Source organism: Hylobates moloch, unplaced genomic scaffold, assembly GCF_009828535.3.
Source record: "Hylobates moloch isolate HMO894 unplaced genomic scaffold, HMol_V3 SCAFFOLD_7, whole genome shotgun sequence".
Lineage (NCBI taxonomy): Eukaryota > Metazoa > Chordata > Mammalia > Primates > Hylobatidae > Hylobates > Hylobates moloch.
The window spans coordinates 132,332,269-132,355,776 of record NW_026652282.1 but is presented as its reverse complement, the minus strand read 5'-3'; the positions used below and the strand labels follow the sequence as shown (position 1 = coordinate 132,355,776).

At 36.5% G+C, this 23,508-nt stretch overlaps 1 protein-coding gene across 1 annotated transcript in view; it reads left to right on the top strand.

The window, feature by feature from the left end:
- Positions 1-20,940, top strand: part of IL9R (interleukin 9 receptor) — a 72,860-nt gene extending 51,920 nt beyond the window's left edge. Inside the window, exons 9-10 of the mRNA XM_058441367.1 lie at positions 17,953-18,048; positions 20,872-20,940. Coding sequence (XP_058297350.1) covers positions 17,953-18,048; positions 20,872-20,940 — 165 coding nt within the window. The remainder of the gene's footprint in view (positions 1-17,952; positions 18,049-20,871) is intronic.
- The last annotated feature ends 2,568 nt before the right edge of the window (positions 20,941-23,508 follow it).

Sequence of the window (23,508 nt, the reverse complement as noted above, 5' to 3'; positions counted from 1 at the left end):
GCAAGCACTGCTCTCCATGACCAGGTGCCTGAATGTCTTTGCCCTTACAATGCCACCCATACTCAGTTTCCAGTCACACCTGTGGTTTCCCACACAAGCCGTCTCCTCTCTCGCCTCTCGCTCTTGTCCATGTGGCTCCAGGTTTTTAAAATTGAACATCCACTTTCTTGTTCTTTACCAAAAGAACTGACTCATCCTTTAAGTCTCCGCTCCAGTGTTAGCCTTTTCTTTCCCTCCTACTTCTGTCCAGGGCCCTGCTAACACCCATTCTCTGCACTAGCACAGACCCTCTTCCTAGAGATCACAATATTCATTAGATGATTATAATTGTTTGCATGTATATCACCCTCATCAGGCTGTGAACTTCAGAAGGGCAAGACTGTCTATCTCACCTTTTTAATCTACAATGCTTGGTATATAGTAGGTGTTTAATAAATATTTGTTGAATGTATTGAGGAAGCAGAAATCACTTCTAACAGGGGCTATTAAACAATGGAGTGAAATAGCTCAGAAGGCAGTGGCTTCTTTATTACTGGGGGTTTCTGAGGTCTCCTCCTACTCAGATCTGAAGCAAAGGAAATTTCTACAAAGCCAAAAAGAAGTAATTCCTTCACTTCAGTTAAAACATCGTGATGGAATTCAAAGTGATGTACAACTCTCATCTGATATGAATCTCCTGCTTTTGTCTAAATAACTTCACCTACATTATCTCATTTTCTCCACAGTGTTATGTGAGACCTATGTTGTCTCTGTCCTACAGATGAGGAAACTGAAGCCCAGCAAGGTAGTAGTAACAGAGCCAAGATTGGGATTTCGCGCTGTCAGACTCACAGTTCAGGGATCCCTCCATTACATCCTATTTAAATGATCCCTTATAGTGTCAAGATTCCAGAGAAAGTTGCGGGAACCTAATATATTAATAGAAGATCAGAGATATTTGGAAGGAAAGATTGCCTAAGGGTAAGTTTGCTAAGTGAGTCTCAGTGTTTGTTACCTTCCCCTTGTCCTGCTTTCCAGTAGCCCCTTTATGCTTTCCTCTTGCCTTAAGAATGATGCTGGACATTTTAAACAAGTGAAATGAAGTCATCCACTAATAAAACACAGATGATATTATTACTTTCACTATTGATTTGGGACAACATTTAAATAATTTATTAAGCCTGCTTTGGAATTTGAGAGATTGTTTCAGGAATCACTGAAAAATAAAACATTTAAAGGTCTGAATGGAAAATAGTAGCCTTGTTGGATGAATCTGACTATATTTTGGGTTCTCTTCATGGAGTTTTGGAGAGGCTTCTTTAGGCAAAAGTATATCACAAATTATGTATGTTTGCATCAGAAATTAATGATCAGAACTATGAATACTGCGATGTTGAGAATTTCAACTCTCCAAGCAATATTTGATCTCACTCCAAAATATATGCAGAAAACAAGTTGATATTAAATTTTTCTTTTTTATCTCATGACATCGAAACACTACTCTGCTAATATTATTTTTAGAGGAAAGAGTCTTAATTATTATTTAACTTTTGCTTCAACATCAGCCATGAAAATAAATTAGGAGGAGAATATAATAATACCCGTTGTTGATCCCTTTTCCTGTTTCACCTCTGTTTCCCTTTGGACAGAAAATGAAAGATAAAGCAATAATGAAGAAAACAGAACTGTGCTCATCTAGAGCATTTGGCTTTTTACATGAGATGCACCACATTCGTCAAAAACGATGATACTCTATGTCTTATTTGAAACATGTATCCCAAACTTTATTTAACATTAATTTGTATATCCCTCACTAATAGCTATAACATGGTTATTAATTTCTATGGAAAGAGGATAATGTATATAAAGAGCATCTCATTCAATGGTGTATTGAATGACACAAATGTTACTGTAATGTTAAAACTTCTTTTTTTGCTTTTGCCTTTCCAAATTACACAAAACTATGCGGGATGAAGGCGGTCTCACTGCCACATTCATAGGAAAAACAAAATCAGAATATTTGTCTAGCTGAAACTGTGCAGCAAAGACTTCATGTTGGCATTTTACTTCCTAGGGAGTAGAACAGGCGCAGGGTATGATAGAGTCTCAGTTCCTTTGGCTAGAGGGCGCAGAGGAAGGAGTTTTAAGCCAGGATTATGTAGGACACGGCAGTTGGAGAGTGTTAAAGCAGAATCTGTTTCTATTGATCTGAGCTGGCCAAAAAACAACAGCTGAAATGCTAGATGACCTTGCTCAAAGTAATTTAACTTCAAGCAGCCTCAGTTTTTCATGTATAAAATGGGATTATACTAATAACCACCTTAAATTGTTGTGATGGGATTTAATGACATGATATTATAAGCACTTAGCATAATGCCACAGCATATCACGAATGTTTAGCAAATGCCAATTGGATGAAATGAAGACATGTGTAAGGACTAGGTACTGTGGAGCAGATTGAGAGAGCTGAGATGTGACAATCTAGTTTGGGAGACAGAAGGGCATATGCTGAAAACAAAAGCCAACCATATTATGTATTCCTTACCAAGTGCTTAAAGATGGGAAAAGCTGCAGGATGATCAAGGACCAACCAAAATAGATGGTACAACATGATAACCTAGGAAGACATTTGTCCTTATAAATATTAATAACAGCAGAGTGGAATGAGGATGAAGCAGTACAGATGAATCAAAGAACTCCTCTAGACTAGGGATTTACTGGAAAATATGAAGGATTTCTTAGGTTTAGAATGCCCTAAAGACTAACTCTGTATTATAAATATATCCTGTACAAAGCAGTTCTGGTACATTATACTATCCAAACATTCTACTTTTGACCCTAATTCTTGGGTTTCAAGTCAAGTCTGGGCAGTGGTTAACAGTTAAAACCTTTCCCCAAACCTTTTTGTTCACATAAGCTCAACCATGATAATGGCAGTAATTATCCACTTAAAAAGTGCCCAAGCTTTTTAAAATTTCAAGTTCTTTCTCAGATTATCTGTACATTTTCACCACAGCACCCTATGTTTAAAACATATCCCCCATTTTAGACAGGCAGGAAATGAGAGAAGAAAAGTGATTTGCCCAAAGTCTCATATCCAGGAATCAGCAGATACGGAATCCACCTCTCTCTGCCACCAAAAATGAGTTAGGAATCATATGTCTCTTATACCATATTACCTTGTGACAATCCCTGGGCTTTTCTGTTTTCCCTACTATATTAGAACTTCCTAAAATGGAAGAGCTTGTCTGATTCATTTCTGTATCTACAGTGAGTTTGGGTGCGCCTGGCACAGAAATGATGCTCGAGAAATATTTAACGAATGCAATAAATGCTTAATAAATTAATGAAAAGTTGAGCAAATGAAGGAATAAACAGACAAACAAACTTGGGTCTCCCAACATTATAGATTATCTGTATCTTAATAAATGAAAGCCAAACATAACATACAAAATTTGCAACTTTTCTCTACACTCCTCCCTTGTTCTTCCTTTCTCTCTCTTTTGGTCTCTGTTTCTCTCTCTCTCTCTCTCTCACACACACACACACACACACACACACGCACACACACAAACAAACACATCACACCCCACTTTTTAAAGAACTTAAGAAAAAAGGATTGGTTTTATGGAAACTTTCATATAGGACATTGAAGTTTTATTGACTCTGAATATACTTTAAAAAGAATATTAAAAGTGAAGAGTATCAGACTCTACTAGCTATAAAAAAACAGAGATCAGATTCTGTGATAAATTTATGTTCTCAGAAGCTATATTTTACAGACATACACTAAAGTTTACTTCTTAAAAGTCACTCATAAATTAATAACCTTCATAGTAGTAAAACACATGTATTCCACTCCAGGAAATGAGGCATGTCACTTGCATGGAAATTGTAGGTATGGGATGCAATTAGCAAAGCATCTTTTTCTTCCAACTCTAATTGCATGTTTGGAGGTGCTTTGGGTGATAGATAGACCTTCCGTGCAATAAACAAGAAGCAAGTGTGATTAACTTTGTGCGCCGACCAGCAGACCAGAGAGAGTTTTACTAACCATTGCCAGTTCAGGAAGAGGTCCATTTCCTTTAGAATTTAAGCATAATGACTGTGAAATATCAAATAATTGAGATTCAGGTGTTAGATTCCTGCAATTATTAATACAAATGAATAGGAAAAGCAGGTAAATATTAATAAAAACAAAATGCAACAAAAATAGAAGGACAAGCTCAGCTTTTAGAAGCCAAAGGGAGCATGACAGCACCCACATTTGTGACCTCCACCTTACTTTTCAAAAAAGTGCTATGCAGTTTACCTTTTTGTACCCAAAATTACACTGATTCAATGTTTCTTAAAATCTACAATTTCATCATGAAAGGATCCTGGGGTATTACAAAACAAGCAGTAGGATTCACAGTAAAATCCACATTTTTAACCGGGCAGAAACTACATTACATGTTTTACCCATTTAACCTTAGAAATAGTCACAAGAAATCCACTAAATTAAAGTCAATCCACCACATGCTAATTGAGTATCACCTCTGTCTTAGGCATGGTATCAACTATCTGTGTTATGTTACTTTTTAATGAATATGACACTAAAATCTGTTTGGAAAGTTTTTGCTCCTTTCCTCTCTCTTTGACCTCCATATCGAGACAGGAACAAAGATATTCAAGATTGCCACAATTTAAAAAAAACAGAATGAAATCATAATCTGAGTACATCACTTCCAACAGAACAGTGAAATTCAAACGCAACTCACTCCCAGATAGCTGTAAAAACAATTATTTAAAATAGGTTTCCTAAATCTGCACTTCTTATAAATGAAAACAGCTCTTCAAGGTATTTTGCATGTGAAAGTTCATGTATTATTATTGAGGCAATAATAAATAAAAGGATAAGAAGACCAATTAGAGGGTAAATGACACCTAGAATAAATCATCTTCCAATTTTTAAATAATCTGTACTACTAATTTATACAAGTACTCACACTTGTAATTGAGAACCCAACATAGTAACCTTTTGCATTTTAGCCACTCTCCTTCCTTCTTAGCAGTCTTGATTTACAGAACACCAGTCTTTTTTGTTTTTGCTACTTCTCTGTTCATTTCAAATTTTGTTATTTTGCAACTTTCTCAGCATTTGATCCCGAAATTATGGCATATCTCAGGACCTTCTCTTCCACCTTGTTTTCATTATACCAGAGTAAGCTCATTAACTTCCATAACTGTAACAGAAAACTCCCATTTATTTTTATCACAGATCATTCACCCAAACTCCTGTCTTACATTTGCAACCGCCTATTGGACTTCTATACACAGGCATCCCATAGGCCTTCAACTCGATGTGTCCCAATTAAAACACAGTATCATACCCCATCTTAATTTTCCCTTTTAAAATACCCTCTGTGTGATGGGCATGGCCATCTGACAAGGCAATCATTCTTGTTTCTCTCACCCCTCAAATCCAATCAGCTACCACAGTTGACCTTGAACAACACTGGTTCGAATTGCATGGGTCCACTTGTACATGGATTTTCTTTCACCTCTGCCACCTATGAGATCACAAGACCCCTTTTTTCCCCTTCTCCTCTTCAGCCTACTCAATATGAAGACAATGAGAATGAAGATGTTTATGATAATCCACTTTGACTTAATGGATAGTAAACATATTTTCTCTTCTTTATGGTTTTTTTAAAAACATTCTTTTCTCTAGCTCACTTTATTGTAAAGTATATAATAGATATAACATAAAAATATGTGTTAATCAACTGTTTATGTTATCAGAAAGGCTTCCTGTCAACAGTAGGCTATGAGTAGCTGGGGACGCAATAGTTACACGCACGAGTTCCCACGGCATGACAGGGTTGGTCTCCTTAACTTTCACGTTGTTCAAGGGCCAACTACACTTCATAGACAATGTAGGAAAGTTACAATAGAATAATTTCATTTCTTCCTCCTTTCCTTTAATAAATTGTTGGTATAATTTTATTTCAGCTTATGTTATTAACATCTAATAAATTATTAATTTCCCCTTACATATACAATTACCTTTAAAATAAATTTTAAAAATAGAAGAAAGCCTTTTATATTTACCATGTATGTACCACTTCTGGAGATCGTCATTCATCTGAATATGTCAACATTCCAGTTTGTTATCATGTTTATTCAGCCAAAGGGCTTCCTTTAATATTTCTTGCAGTGCACTTCAGCAAGCAATGAGTTCTCTTATTTGTATGTTTTTTGGAAATCTTTATTTTACCTTCATTTAGAAAGATATTTTTGCTGAATGGAAAATTTTAGATTCAGAGTTTCTTTCACTTTTCAATACATTATTTTGTTTTCTTTTTATTTACATAGTTTGTAAAAAGTCTTATCTTTGTTCCTCAGTATGTGGTATATCTTTTATTTCTGGCTGTTTAAAAATATTATCTATATTATGAGGTTTCAGCAATTAATTATGATATGCTTTGGAGTGGTTTTCTTTGCATTTATCATGTTTGTAGTTAATCAAAGTATTTGGATTTGTGGGTTTATATCATATCTTACATTTGGAGAAAAAGTAGATGGCTATAGTTTTTCTGTTCAATCCCAAACTCCTTATTTGGAGGGAACTTTTCACTTATGTCAGAGTGTTTGATGTTGTCTCACAGGTTGGTAATGCTTTGTCAATTTTTTCATTAATTTGTCTCTCTATATTTCAGTTATTTTAGTTTTTATTCCTACGTCTTCAGTTTACCACTTTTTTTTTTTTTTTTTTTTTTTTTTTTTTTTTTTTTTTTGAGACGTTGTCTTGCTCTGTCGTCAGGCTGGAGTGCAGTGGCGCGATCTCAGCTCACCGCAACCTCCGCCTCCTGGGTTCAAGTGATTCCCCTGCCTCAGCCTCCCAAATAGCTGGGACTACAGGCATGCACCACCAACCCAGCTGATTTTTTTGTATTTTAGTAGAGATGGGGTTTCACCATGTTGGCCAAGATGGTCTTGATCTCCTGACCTCATGATCTGCCAGCCTTGGCCTCCCAAAGTGCTGGGATTATAGGCATGAGCCACCGCGCCCAGCCCAGTTTAGCAGTCTTTTATTTTGCATTGGCTAATTCACTATTAATCCCGTAATGAACTCTTCTGATTTCAGGTACTGTATTTTTCACTCCTTGGTTTAATGTCTGTATTTTATTTACAGACATTAGAATACTGTTCTCATGTATTCTACTCACTATGCTTATTTTCCTTCAAATCCTTGAGCATATTGAACATATTTATAATGGCTGTTCTAAAAGTCCTTACCTGCTAATTCCATGACCTGGGTTATTTCAGAGACTATTTTTATTTACTGATTTTTTTTCATACTTTTAAGTTATACTTTTCTGCTTCTTCACTAGTCTAGTGATGTTTGGTGAGTTTTACTTTTGAGTGCTGGGAGTTTTGTATTATTTTCGAGTTTAGGAAGGCAAGTTTGTTCTTGAAGGCAGTTAACTTACTTGTGGACCATCTTTCTTTCTTTCAAGACTAGTTTGTAACCTTCACTCCCTGATTAGGATAGTACCTCTACTAAGGTTTACCACCTCTGGGAGCTCCACTGAATGCCTCAAGTGGTCATTGAGGACCCTTTCCCTCCAGCTTTTCTGAAATCATGAGTCCTAGGCATGTGTTCACTTTAGGAACTCTTGCGTTCAGCCCCCCAATTGTTTTTTGTTGTATCTCATGATATTTTATCCTGCACATGCATGGTTTATTGCATGGCAACAAAATCAAGGGAGATTCTCTAAAGATTTCTACAGATTCTTCTCCCTGTAGCTCCCTCCTTTGTGGTATTCTGCTCTCCAAAATTCCAGCTACTTCAGCTTTTTCAATATCCAACCTTTGTCTCCTCAACTCAATGACAGTATGTGCCTGAGATGCCCCTCTCAGTACTGTGGCCTGGAAGCATTTCCAGTTGCTAGACTATCATCCTATTTATTTGTGTTTTTTTCCTGTCTCTCAGTAATCGCCCATGTATTTCCTGTTGGCCAATATATGAAAACGGTTGCTTCATGTAAGTTTATTTAGTTTTCTTTGTGTTTACGTAGAAGGGTAAGTCTGTGCCTTTTTACTACACCATGAACAGGTCTGGAAGTTTCCTTGTGCACTTAAAAAAGAACCTTACATATTTCATTTATCATTTCATTTGGAAAAAAATTCAAACAGAGAGAGTATATCAAAGAATGGAACAGTGATCTCCCATATACCACCATAGATACTGAACAATTAGAAACATTTTGCCATATTTAATCTAGATATACATATATACGAATACATGTTAGTGTATATATGTGTATATATATAGAGATTTTTTTTTTAATAAGTTGCGGTTAAGTTTCAGGAATCACCAATCTTCATCTCTGAAACTTCAGGAAGAGTCTGCTAAAATTAAAAACATTCTTCTATAAAACCATAAAATAATTATCATCCTTACAATATTAACAATTTCAGAATACTTTCTAATATAGTTATTTTCTTGAATTTCATCTTTTCCAAACCAGAATCTAATAAACTTTTACTCATGGCATTTGGTTGTTATGTATCTTTACCTCATTTAATCTATAATATTGACTTTTTCATGGCACCTGACATTTAAAGAAATCAAACCACATATTTTGCATAATCTACCACACTGTGGATGTGTCTAATTATTTCCTCAGGATCTCGTATAAATTGTTTCTCTAAACTGAAAGGTAAGTCTATTTACTTAGTTAGATTCAAATAAAATTTTTTGAAAACATAAATCATAGGTGGTATTGTACACTTCACATTGGTTAATGTTACCTTTCTCTCATTTCTGTCAAAGTTTGTTCAGATTATTGCTAGGTAGCTTAGTCTAAACAGGAGCCAGATATTGGTGACAGAAAATACATTACCCATTACTGTCCTCACAATTTTTCTCTAATCTTAGTAGATGTGCTTCAGATCAAACTTTGCTTGCACTGCAGTGTTCAACTCCTACTAGCATCCAGGGTATTTTCTTAAAATCCTCTTAGTAAAGCCCTATCTTCCTGCCATTCTGCTTTCACCTTCAGCCTAAGTTTCTCTCTCTCTCACACACACAAGACCTCACTGAAAGCCACAATAAGAAGACAACATATGTCAATACCCTGCATTTTTCCTAACATTTGCCTTATCAATATAGCCTTATGGGGTATGATTTCTATATATTTTTTTTCTTCACGTTATATTCAACTTTCTAGTGTCACTTTGTTTTAGATGCATCTCTTGCACAGAGCATGTAACTAATTTTTATTTAATCTTTGCATTTCTCCTTACATCTCGTGAAGGATGTTTCAGGCTCCATATGACAGGTGAATTATACCTACAAAAAAGAAAGAGGCCGGGCGCGGTGGCCCACGCCTGTAATCCCAGCACTTTGGGAGGCAGAGGCCGGCAGATCACGCGGTCAAGAGATTGAGACACACCATCCTGGCCAACATGGTGAAACCTCGTCTCTACTAAAAATATAAAAATTAGATGGGCGTGGTGGTGCGTGCCTGTAGTCCCAGCTACTCAGGAGGCTGAAGCAGAATTGCTTGAACCTGGGAGACGGAGATTTCAGCGAGCCGAGAGTGAGCCGAGATAACACCACTGCACTCCAGCCTGGTGGCAGAGCGAGACTCTATCTCAAAAAAAAAAAAAAAAAAAGAAAGAAAAAAAGAAAAAAGAAAAGAAAAGAAGTAGAATACATGGGAATATAGCAAACTACTTAGAAGCAGTTAAATGATAGGATAATTCCAAAATATAAACATTCATAATTGAAATCCTATGAAAAATGCATACCAAGTTTGATTGTTCCAAATAGATTGTTACTGAATAAATAGAATCAGAATTATATGCAATGAAGTATTAAATAGACATTTTGAATATTTTAAATATTTTTAATCCTTATTTGTTCCCTTGTCTGAAAATGGAAGTGTTAATATCATTGGTTTAGGATTAATAAATACAGAATTGAATGTTTTTCCAGTGGTGATTAATAGTAACTATAAACACTCTCAGTAACAATAAAACATTTCAAGTTGTTGTGAAATCTTTTTTTTTTTTTGGGTAGGTCAACAACAATGTCCAAAATGGAATTTTAAAGCATTTATCTTTGTTGTCATAAAAAATGTATTTGGTGTTAGTTTGCTCATTTATTTTATTTTATGTTCATTGTTATTTTGTTTTCTCTGTCTGTTCTGTCTCTGGATAAGTCCTTGGCCTTTGTTTGCTTTCATCTTTCTCGGTGTTTTGGAAAATATTCCTCCCATTTTTAACTCTGCAAGTAGTTAACCATCTTTAGCATGCACATCTCTATCTATCAGAAAGTGAAGTGAAATTTTGTTTTTGATTGTCTCCTATGAAATATGAATAAATCAACACTTTTATCTCTCCCTCTTTATCCTTTGCAGTTTTGTTGTTATAATCTGAGAAGTAAAATACGAATTATTGCTATAAAATTACTATTGTTTCCATTGTCTAGTATTGCTTTTTGACTTTTGCAGTGAATTTTGTAATTATATTTACAACATTAAATACACCACTGTATATTTAAGCGGACCCATTGCTTACTCCTAGTTCTTGATATCTATTTTCTCACACATACATTTAACTTTGTTTTGTCTCTCAGTAATCCTGAGTATAATTCAATCATTTTCCTAAGATAAAAATTGGAATGGCACACTTTCCAATATTGCTCCTGCCTTCATATATTATATTATATATTACATATTATATATAATATATATAATATGTAATATATAATATATAATATATATATTAATTTTTATATATATATACAGTAAGAAAAAGGGAGAGAGAGAGATGTCCCTGAGGCTGGATCAGTGGACAATCCGTCATGAATCACTGCAACTGCTTCGGGTTCAACGATCCTCCACCTCAGCCTCATGAGTAGCTGGGACCACAGGCATGCATCGCCATGCCCGGCTAATATTTGTAATTTTGTTTCTTGTAGAAATGGGGTTTGGCCATGTTATCCACACTGTGCCTTCATATTTGAACATCATTTTTACTAGATTTAAAGTACTTGGATCTCAGCCCCTTTTCTTCAAACATTGTGTAGAATATTGGTTTTCAATTTTTCTATGAATAGAAGTCCCACTTTAAAAAATGTATTTAGCATCCTAATATTTAAAATAAATTTGGATAATAATAGTTTACATTTATTTAGATGACTTGAGTACTTTTTTTACTACTTAGTTTTGATTGCTTCACTCATCCCCAGGAATGCATGAAAACTTTACGCTCAAACTTCCACATGCCCAAGTTACAGAATAGTCATTTATATTTCTACTGCCCCCGGGCCCTTCTTCCTTAATAGGGTAAGAAACTTCTAAATGTTTACTTTTTCCCAAAAGGCCAACACTGCTTCTCACTTAACTCTGCAAGCCATATCCAGATGCACCCTGAAGGCTAGCAGACTCCATAATGGTTACTGTTTTCTCAGTGCCTTAAAATATGTAGATATTTAGCACTTATTTTCCTATATTAAGGAGTGCACAGGAAAAGTCTGAGGACAGTCTGACATTTGTAGACAACATGATTTTATTTTAAATAGATGTATATATATTTTAATTTATCTTTATAATGTAATTTTTATCAAGATGTGTCTTAATGCAGCTATTTTGCCTAACTTGTTGGTCTGTTCCGTTACTACCATAGGTCTTGTAGGGAGTGGAATTTCCTCTTAGATTCTGGTACCAAGAATCAGCCTTCATTCTCACTGTTTGTTTGTTATGAGGTTTCTTCATTCTGTTTGTTTGTTCTGAGGTGTTTATTTTTTCTTATACCTGCATGTGTTTATTAATGGAAACACATTTAACTCTGCATGATTCCCTTCTTTATATATGTATTCATGTAACCACGTGTTAAATAACACAGCCTTAACTTCATATAATACCTCAAATGCTAAGAAAATGAAACAGCTCTTTGATAATCTGTATTTTGGAGTGTGTTAATACATAGAATTCTTAATGCCTGAATACACAAACACACACACACACATTCTCTAAATTTAGAATAAAAAATCAGCATATCTTTTCAATTTAAAAATTATGTGAACAGATGATAAAGAATTGCAAAAATATAGTACTCTAGGTATAGATCTCTCATTCTATATTTTTGCAAAAAATATTTTGTTCATTATGTCAAGTCAAAACTATTAATATTACCTATGTATTCCTGACCATTGTCATGAGTTTCTGAAAATGTCACTGAGTTAAAATCCATTAGTCCAAAATTTAAATGTCTTAGGCTTTTTTGGTCTTTTGCCACATTGGGAGGTTGAAAGTAATATTAATCATTCTACCTAGATTTGTTTGTAACAGACAAATACCTAAATTAATCAGTCATTTCTCACCATTAAGAAAATAGAAAAGCAAGTTACAGACTGGGAAAAATATTGACAATACATATATTTAGCAAAGACTGTTATCCAGAATACATAAATAATACCTACAACTAGATAATAAAAGCATAAACAACCCAATTAAAACCAAAACAGACACCAGTACATTCACACTAGAATCGTTAAAATTAACAAGAATGATAAAAGCAAGTATTGGTGAGACTGTAGAAAAACTTGGAATTCTCATATATTGCTGGGGAGATAGAAAAATAATATATACATTTTTAAAACAATTTGGCACTTTGTTTTTAAAAAGGTAAAAGTAAACATACACCTACCATATGATCCAATAATTCTACTGAAAACATGTCCACACAAATACCTGTGTATGAATGTTCATAGCAGCATTATTCACAATAGCCAAAATCTGGAAACATCTCAAATGTCCTTCAACTTGTGAATGGATAAGCAAATGAGGATCTATTCACACGATGGAATACTACTCAGCAATAAAAACAAAATAAACTGTCAGGTCACACAACCACTTAGATAAATCTCTAAGTCATTAAGGTGAACAAAAGAAACCAGGCACAAGTAGTCTATAGTCTGATTTCATTTCCATTTAAACGACATTCTGGGAAACTTAATCTCATTCTTGGTGACCAAAAGCAGACCTGTAGATCTTGAATACTGTGGGGTAGGAATAACCAACTGCAAAGGTGAAGGATATAATTTTGAAGGTCATGGGAAATATTCTAAATCTTGGTAGAGATGTTGGCTACGTGACTGTATATATTTTGTCAAAACATCAAACTGCATCCTTGAAATGGGTACATTAAATGTATAATTTTATTACATATAAATTATACCTCAAAAAACTTGATATACAAATTATAATAGAAGAGTGTCAAGCTGAAAATTAAAAATAGTAGTATATCCCTGTAGTCTCAGCTACTCAGGAAGCTGAGGCAGGATAATTTCTTGAGACCACGAGTTTGAGACTAGCCTGGGTACCAAAGGGAGACCTCATCTCTAAAAAATAAATAAATAAAATAAAGAAAGGATGCAATATTATAATAACCTTGGTTAGTCTGAGATATATTCTACCAGTGGCAAAGAGAAGGCCAACAAATCTTCATTTGTAGAAACGAATGAACATGTGTACTATATTACAGGAGCTGAATCAGAGGTTCAGCCACCGGCAGCTCTTTCTGTTTATACCATCATATCAATCTGTACCTCCAAGTTATGTTCCTATATTGCCCTAATGAGCCATGTCACATGCTCAAGTCAGCATGAGGTCAGTGTCTAGAACTCCGTGTTCCTTTCTCAGATCACCAGCTTGGCACACAGCACACATTCATCAAACGTTTTCTCTCCAGGGATTCTCACTTCCCTGTGACTGGCTTAGTCACTGCACATAGAAGGCACAATAACAACTTTCACCAATTTACTTGAAGAGAATTCCTGAAGAATCAAGATATACGCTGTGTTGACTTTCAGATTCTAGAAAATGAAGTATTAGGTAAATAACCAATTTTAGCTCAAGAGAAGTTGCGGATATGTGTTTAACAACCCAATTAATAAGTGCAATAGAAGAAAATATAACTGATGAAATAACTAAATATTTTAATGGTTTTTAACTTTGTTTGCTTTGCTTCCCACTTTTACTAATTTCTATTTTGACTCCACATGCTGTGTACTTTTTATACAAAATAGAATCTATAAAAAGTACTTCCTGAATGTTCCAAGATTCTTCTCACTGCATTTTTTATAGTGCAGCAAAAGCATAAATTGGAGGCTGCTTCTTATACATTAGGCAAAGATTATTTTCAGAAAGTTTCTTGAAGTGGCAGTAAACTTTGACCTTCATTGCAATGTGAGGTAGAAGTCTAGAGTCATGGAATATTTTTTATTTGTTTTCCTTAGAGAATAATGGGAAAGGTCAGGGGTTGAAAATGTCCTCAAGCTACTTTGAAAAACGAGTTTTTTCTAACTGCTAGAAAAAGCCACCTATGTTTTCTAATCAGCAGATCTGCTCCCAAAGCGTGCCTTTTGTCCAGTAATCTAGTGAGTCTCTAAATGGCATTTATTCACGTCACAGCCCCACCTCATCCTGATTTGTTGGTTGTTAGCAATTTAGCTGCCACAGGTAAGTTTCAAGAGCTAGAAGCAAACTTAGGCAAGTCTTTCTGTGCATAGGGTAGAAGACTTCCTTACGAAAGAGAAATACAAGAAATACACATACACAACAGCAACCGCAACTACAACAGCAGCCACCACCACCATTAACATCCTAATTACTTGTGAAGTTCTGAAACATGAAACCTACATTCTCAGGCTTAAAAGTCCAGAATCTCATACTCTACTATCCTGTCTCTGTAAAATTTATTGCTTTACTTGAGGTGTTTTAACATTTTCTGTGTTATGAAAATGTGGCAAAGAACAGTATAAGTATATAAAACATATTAGTATTGGGTTGACTTTTCATAATGAGAAAAAAATGCTTTGCGTTATAATTGGATCTATTTGTGACCTTCTTTTAAATAGTAAATCTCCCCCTGCATGTTTATAAAGTACCATTTGCTCTTCAAAACTGAGATCGTCATGAGCTTTTCAGGGACACATTATCAGAAACATTGTAGTTGATACTTCCTGCTGATGTAACAAATTATCAAAAACTTATCACCTTAAAACACAAATTTCTTATCTTACCATTCTGGAGGACAGACGTTAGAAATGGGTCTCACTGGGCTAATCAAATTGTCTACAGGGCTGAGTTCCTTCTGGAGGCTCCACAGAAGAATCCAGTTCCTTACCTTATCCAGTTTATAAAAACCACATACAGGCCGGGTGCGGTGGCTCATGCCTGTAATCCCAGCACTTTCGGAGGCCGAGGCGGGAGGATCACAAGGTCAGGAGTTCGAGAGCAGCCTGGCCAATATGGTGAAACCCCGTCTCTACTAAAAATACAAAAATTAGCCAGGTCTGGTAGCGGGCGCCTGTAGTCCCAGCTACTTGAGAGGCTGAGGCAGGAGAATCTCTTGAACCCGGGAGGCGGTGGGTGCAATGAGCCAAGATCACACCACTGCACTCCAGCCTAGGCGACAGAGTGAGACTCCACCTCAAAAAAAAAAAAAAAAAAAAATACATTCCACATCTTATGTCCTCTTCTATCTTCAAAGCCAGAAGCAGTGTAGTACTGAGAGAGCCAAGTACAAAGGGGTACCCGGAGAAATCTCCAACTGGCCTGCACACTGGGAGAACAAGGTGGAGCTACGGAAGTTCACGCCCTTTGCAGGGGGCAGGAGCCTGGCCCCTCCTGTTCCAGTGTAGTAACCTGGGATTCAATAGGTGGGGTGGAAAGCCTGTTAGCAGGATTTCATCTCACTTTGTTGTATTGTTTTTCCTTTTTTCTTTTTGCCCAATAAATTTCGTTCCCTCTCACCCTTCAAAGTGTCTGTGAGCCTAATCTTTCCTTGTTGTTTGACGAGAACCCGGTTTTTTTTCTAAAACACGTTTGGTGCCCAGAACATAGGGCTTGAGGAAGGGTGAGTATCATGCAAATCAAAACACTTTTTTTTTTTTCCTTTTGCTTCTCAGCCTTTTTCTTCTTGGACCTCTTCTTAGGGTAGAGAAAACTGCACACCACCTCACCCCAGTGGCAGCAGGCCCACACAGCTTCCCTGCTCCCCTCCTGGCCAGGACTGGGGTTCATGGCCCGAGGGTACCCAGTGGCAGGCTGGCTGGCATTCCCTATCATGTGCCCCCAGAGTCTCCACCTCCCCTGGCCAGGGAGTCCAGCTCCATCCTCCAGCAATTAAACTTCCCTCCAGGGTGGAGGAACTATTTGCCTAAGAATAAGAGGTTCTTCCCCAGGCATCCTCTTTTCTTCTCCGCCCTGTCAGCAGTTAACTTTTAAATGAGGTTTTTGTTTGTTTGTTTGTTTTTCATGGAAGATGCTTTGCTGGGCCAGGAATGACGGAGATCACTGTTTATATTTTCTGTAGCGTTTTAATTGTGAGAAAGGACTTGTGAGGCTGATCTTAAGCTGTAGCCAATCTAGTGTGCTTTGCATGTCTTTCTGTATGGTTCATAGCAAACTTTGGGGCAGGCAGGCCTCCATCTTGTTTTAGCTCCTTGGGGGTGTGGCCTGTAAACCCATAGCAAGGCTTTGTATGGCAACCGCTTTTCTTCTACCTGCCTTTCTCCTTATGGCCCAGATTCACCCTGGCTTAGGGAATGAGGCCTTTCTGGTTTGATATCTGCATGACCTTCTGCCATCAGTTGATTCCCATCCCCTTGATGAACCACCTTGGATTTTTCTTTCTCTGAGCCTTTAGTAAACTTTGAAAGCCAGAAATATTGGCTGCTTGGTGTGGCTAAAGTCGGATAATAAGGGAGTTAAAAGGATTTTCTTAAGGAGTGCTCGGCTTAATTAAAAGTGGATATCCAAGTTATATTTATAAGGCCTTTATGTTATCCTATTCTTGGGCCTTGTTTTGCTGGAAAAAGGTTTTCTTGTGTGGTTTTTTTTTTTTTTTTTTTTCAGTCAACTGAATTGATTTTTGCCTTGCCACTTTTCATGCACACATGACAGGGGAGAGCCCACTGGTTTCCTCATGAAACCCCGGGAAATAAAAGCAGATAAATCCCTCTACTCGTGATTAAAGATCTTATGGCAACTGCGTTTTCTTCTGCCTGTCTGTGTAGTTATGTATGTGTTGTGTGTATGATGTCTATAAAAAGAGCTCTAATTAATTGGCCTAAAGGAAGATAAGCACTTGGATCAAATATTTTTTAAAGGGAAGATAAAAGCTGTGGTACCTTTCAGTTCATGCGACTTAAAGCATTGAGAAAAAATAAAAACAGCCTTAAAGTTTATTGGTAAAAAGCAGATGTCATCAAAATGTAAATAGGTGAACTAAATTATGCAGATGAGATGCAAGGTTTGCTAAATGTTTTCAGGTACTGCTTATTGGTTTTTGACAAGTGTTCAACTCTGTAAGGCCTGCGGACATATGGAGTTAACCACACCCTGAATTATGCTGGAGGGAGTCAAACCTTGGCTGCACCTAGCACATAATCAAAACAACTTACCAGGCTTTACATTAAAGTTAAAAATTGCTAAAAGTTACCATTATAACATGTAATTGAGACTACTGGAAATAGATTTACCTGTGAGGTGTGTAAGAATGGTAAAATGTGTTTTCAGTAAAAGGTTATAAGAAGGCATAAAAATGTAAATTCTGGCCTGGAGTTAATGGATTATTTTAAATTCGATAAGATAAAGCTAAAAGTTTAAAGAAGTGGTGGAGGGATTGGAAACATTAACCTTCCAAAAATTCTATGTTTAAACATATTGCCTAACTTCAAAAAGGTATTATAATTATATGGTTTTTCTGTAAATTGAACATTGAAATGAAAGCAGAACAAGGTACTCCTCAGGCACTAATCTGCTCTTCAGCATAATTGATAAAGGGTTATAAAAGGTTTTAGCTTTTTTAAGTTTCTGAATCATCATTTTGGTAAAATAAATAATTTATGATAATCTGGAATTTCATTTCATAACATTAAATGTTTCATATGTTTAACATATTTAACAGGCTTCCCCAAATCAAACTTCAGGTTCAAAATTATCTTTCCTGACACCTGGCTTTTCAGATACTTCAGAAGGTCCCCTGGATTACCAGAAAAGAGAGGTAAACAGGATTATTTGACATGTTTAGGTACATGGGATTACCAAAATGGTGTTCAATATTCCTCAGTTTATATTTTGATGAATAATACCAATATATGTTCCAAAATTGTACACGATTTCTAAAATTCTAATGTCTAAAATATATGCTGTCAATCATGATTAAGGTTGTTAAGTTATTGTAAACCACAGAGATAACCAAACTTCTTTGTCAATTGTGTATCTAACTGCAACTACCCTGGACATTTTGTTACTCACGGACAATTGTTGTCTTGTTTTAATCCTTTTCAAAATGATTTTTAATAAGCTATAGAATTCTGACAGGTGCTTTCAAATACAGGTTTCTGATAACTTTGGAGATTGTGACATTGGAATAAAGGAGAACTATACAGGACTCATGAAGAGCTAAAATGTTGACGAATATCAAGCAGAACAAGAGTTAATGAAATAGACTAAACTCGGAAAGCTGAAGCAATCTTTTTGACTTTTGCTTGGAATAATGCTGATCCTTGCTTTGTTTTTCAGAGTCAAGGAAACTTATTTACTTATTTTGAACTATTTACAGCCTTTAATAATTGAGTAAGGTGTATTCCTGTGAACAAAATTTGGATCATGTTTGTTTCTCTCTGCCTGGTTCCTCTAGAATTTGGAAACTATCTGTGAATATTCTTAACTTGTGGCAACAGAGTTCTTTGCATCAGTGCAAAAGGAGGCAATTGGAGAAACTAGTTGTTTTACCAAGCCTTTGACTAGAAGGGTATGCTTCCCTTTAAGGAGTCAAGCTTGACATGCAGATCGGATAAAAGTCCCCTGGGGGAACTAGACCCATAGCCTTTCCTATACAGTTCCTTTACAGAATTCTTGACCTGTAGTCAGTAAAGAATATCACTTTGTAACAGGCCCAGGAGCTCCAAGTTTATCTTGGGACCTTAAGAGGAGAGGATCACCCAAGTCCCAGGTATTTGAGGATACAAACCCATGGCTGGACTCGGCTTTAAAAGGTCTTATCTGGCCGGGCGCGGTGGCTCACGCTTGTAATCCCAGCACTTTGGGAGGCCGAGGCGGGCGGATCACAAGGTCAGGAGATCGAGACCACGGTGAAACCCCGTCTCTACTAAAAAAATACAAAAAATTAGCTGGGCGTGGTGGCGGGCGCCTGTAGTCCCAGCTACTCGGAGAGGCTGAGGCAGGTGAATGGCGTGAACCCGGGAGGCGGAGCATGCAGTGAGCCGAGATTGCGCCACTGCACTCCAGCCTGGGTGACAGAGCGAGACTCCGTCTCAAAAAAAAAAAAAAAAAAAAAAAAAAAGGTCTTATCTGAGATTCCTTGTGGAACCGAGTTTTATCAAAACCAATTTAAAAAGCTCATGTAGAAATAGCTATTCTCGCTGCACTTTATGCAAATAATCAGGCCAAGTACAAGACTAAAGTCTATTTTGCAAATAACTCAGTCCTAGTATGATTTTTTTAACATAAATGAAGACTGGAGAGAGAGAAAGTATTTCTGAAAACTTATCATATACTTGTCATTAAATTCTAAGCCCGTTAGTTGTTTTTCAGTTTTTGCCTACATTTTAGACTAACCCGGCTTGTTCCTGTGAATCAACCAGCAATCTCCAGCTGCAGCTCAGAAGGAAAAAAGGGGATGGCTAATGTAGAAATCTGGATCAAAATTATAGTTCTGAGCAATTATCCTGCAAATCCTGCCAGGTGATGAGAATAAATAGGATGCTCGTCACCTGGAGGTTTCCTTTTTGGGAAAGTAAGACCAATGAAGCTAATCAAAGCCAAGCACCGCACCCAAATCTTAGCAAGCAAAACTATAGCTACCAGTTGCCTGGGCATGTCACAATACATCCTTGTTGGAGGAAAGGACTCAATTCCGCAGCTTCATCTTAGCATTTAGCTTATGATAAGGAGTCCATGGAACCCCACTGAGACACTTTTTTTTTTTTTTTTTTTTGTCCCAAACTCAATTTTAAGCTTCAGGTCAAAGTCCTAGGAAAGAAAACTGGCTCTAAAGGATCCAGGCAGACAATAACAGAGGTTAAAAGGCACAGCACAGGTAAGCATGGCTAATTCCTGCCAATTAAGCCAAGCCTCCTGTTTCACGGATAACGGTCATGCTAGTATCCATGACATAAATGAGGTCTAAGGGAACTCCAAAGCTACTGACAGTAGGGGAGATAGAGGCATAGGTGAGAGCAGATAATTCCTATTCTCTAGGCCCTCTCTGCTTCATGGGGGCAGGCTGTTTTGGCACCCATGAGAGACACCCTGTCATGGTCACTGGGACTCAGGGATGCAAGAACGGAGGACAGAAAGAGGAATGCTTCACTTTCCCTCCCTCACATACCTTGCGTATTTGCTAGGAAGAGAAGTGAACCAGGGATTCCTGCTCCCCTTTTTCTAGATGAGTAGCCATGCATCTTCAGTCTGTACCCTTTTGAATGCATCCTGAACCCCTGGCACCCCTTTTAAAAATGCCTCCTTTTCTTCTTTCTCCTTCTCTGTCCTCTCTTCACTGATAGGTAATTGTATCTCCATACTATGGGACACTCCCCTTGAAAGTATCCTCCAAACTGGGAAAAGTTAATTTCTCAAATCTTAAACTGGTCGGCTCAGGATTGGGCTCAGGGGAAGGGAACCAGAAGCCTGACATGCTGGCAAAGGGGTAAAAGTTTTTTATTAACCAGTCGGGCTTTTGGCCTCCCTCTCCCCATGCAAAATGGTTAAAGGCATCAGGATTTTTGAGCTATCCTTACCGCCCCTTTGTTTCATTTTGATACGTTTTCAAATAACCCAGTTTTTCTCTTCTTGCGTTCAGGCCATCAAACTCCAAATGATCATGCAGCCGGAGCCTCGGATGATGGTCCCCTCTGCCAGGGACCCTTAAATAGACCTCTGAGGGAGATCTGACTGCTGTTTCCTCAAAACAGCGCCCCCTGTCAGCAGGAAGCAGTTAAGATTGGTCTTCATCCTTATTCTTATCCTTCTTATAATGGCAGTTAGATGCACTTCTTTAGAGCAGGGAATGAGACAGCCAACTATAAAGGGGTCCCTGGATAATTTCTAACTGGCCTTCACACTGAGAGAATGGGATGGAGTCATGAAAGTTCATGCTATTTGCAGGAGCTGGGGGAGCCTGGCCCCTCCCATTCTTGTGTGGTAACCTGGGATTCAGTGAAATGGAGAGCCCGTTAGCAGGACTTCATCTCACTTTTCTGTGTTGTTTTTATTTTCCCTTTTCTTTTTTGCCCAATAAATTATATCTCCCCTCGCCCTTCAAATTGTCTGTGAGCCTAATCATTCCTGTAATGTGACAAGAACGTAGTTTTTCCTACAACAGTACTTTCAATTTTCTGTCCTCTGGATTATACTTCTGTCCTCAGATCTTCTTCCATGATGCTCTTGCCTTCCTTTTATAATGACTTTTGTGTATATTCTGCCTACTCAAATAACTCAGGACAATCTTTTCATCTCGGGATCTTTAACTTAATGACATCTTCAAGTCTCTTATGCCACGGAAGGTAACGTATTAATGGATTCCAGGGATTAGGATGTGGGCATCTTTCTGGGGCCATTATTCTGTTTGCCACCACATGATGACATGTTGTTTTCTGTCTTGGTCAAAAAAAGCATACTAATAAATCAATTCCTACAGTTCTCTGTCCTTGCACAGAGAGCTGCAGTGTTAGAACAACTTATAACATTTGTATATGAGCTAGGTTTCGAATAATGCCATTGTCAGAGGATAAAATGCTGAAAATACTAAGTTTCATTGAACTAATCTTGAATGTGCTAAATTCAATTAAAATTTGTGACAGAAGCAATACCTATTCTAATTAATTGTTTACCTATTTTGTCAAGTTTATATGTGGTATTTAGCACCCATTTCATCTATGTGATATCGAACAGATGATGAACATACTGATAATTCTCTCTTACATGTTTGATTTGCCCAAGTAAATCCCCCTATTGAGTGAATGGATGTATTATTTATTCTTTAATAGCAGAGAATCTAAACAAATCTTTTCACTATTTGAAGGTCAGTTAGGCTTTAAGAAGATGTTCTGTCATTATAGAGTCATAAAACTTAACAGCCCATGAACACTGCTGGAGTTCAACACCAAAGGCTAAATACGATAAAACAATGCATTAATTATAGCCCATTATGATAAGCAGTTGGTAACGGGAAATGTGGTTACATGGAAACTTTAAAATTCATTAACAAATAAAACACTTTCATAACAGTAACAACAGAAACTTTTAAAATACACACACACACACCATATATATATATATATATATACACACACACATACACGTATATATACATTTATATACATATATATATACACGTATATATATATATATATGTGTATATATATATATATATACACACACACACACATACACACACACTGTTAACAACTTATCTATGTTTACTATTCCTGGCTCTTTTTCAGTTCCCATGCATACACATACCTTGTTTAGACATATGTGTCATGTTAATATAGATGAAAATTTACATTCAGCTTTTTAAATTCTACCTGATGTATTATTTTTTTCAGGTAACTATGCAATGTTCACCACATTTTATCATTTTAATGGTTATAGTGTATTCCAAAGAGAGTGTCTAACATGATTTTCTTGATTCTATGATTGAACTTTTACGTTGGTTGCCTTTTTTACCATATAAACACTGCTGCAGTGAACATTTTGTGTATTTTTTCTTCTGAGAGAATGGGAAGACTATTTTCTTGGTACAATTTTTACAAGATGTAATTTTTTTAATTAATGGAATTAATGAAATTTTAAAACAAATAATGGAAGAGTTTGCTCCATGTTCATCCATAGAGAAAGCCTCCTACTCCAGAGATAGCAAAAGTACAAAAAATATGCCAATGTTATTTTTCTACCAACATTCATACCATGCCTAAAATCATTTTTCTGAAGACAGAGATAAAATTGTAGAACGTTCTGAATGACTGGAAAGTTTTACTGAACACATAGTTGTCTTTGTTATATAGAGAAATGTTTCTTATACACTGGAGATTTGGGGAAGTGCAAAAGGCACAGTGATTAAAAAGACTATGCTACATGCCAATGGAACAAATTATGAAACTGCACACACAACTCACATCTATCATTAATATTAAGAAACATGTTAAGTGTTTAATTTACTATTCATTTTCCTCTCATCAGCATTTATTATAAAAAACAGGGCATTAAAGTTCTACTTCTAAAAGCTGTATAAGTTGCAATATTTGAGGGTGAAGAGAGACATGTTAGAATTTTCAGAATATATATATTTTAATGTCAATAATAAAGTGTAATAAGTAGATTTGCTTTTTTCAGGTGATGGAATGATGCCAATTTCTAATTCATCATGTCGCTTGTCATTCTACGTTTAAATATACAAGGAGGAAAGTCATTTCATTAAAACTGGCAGAAAAATACT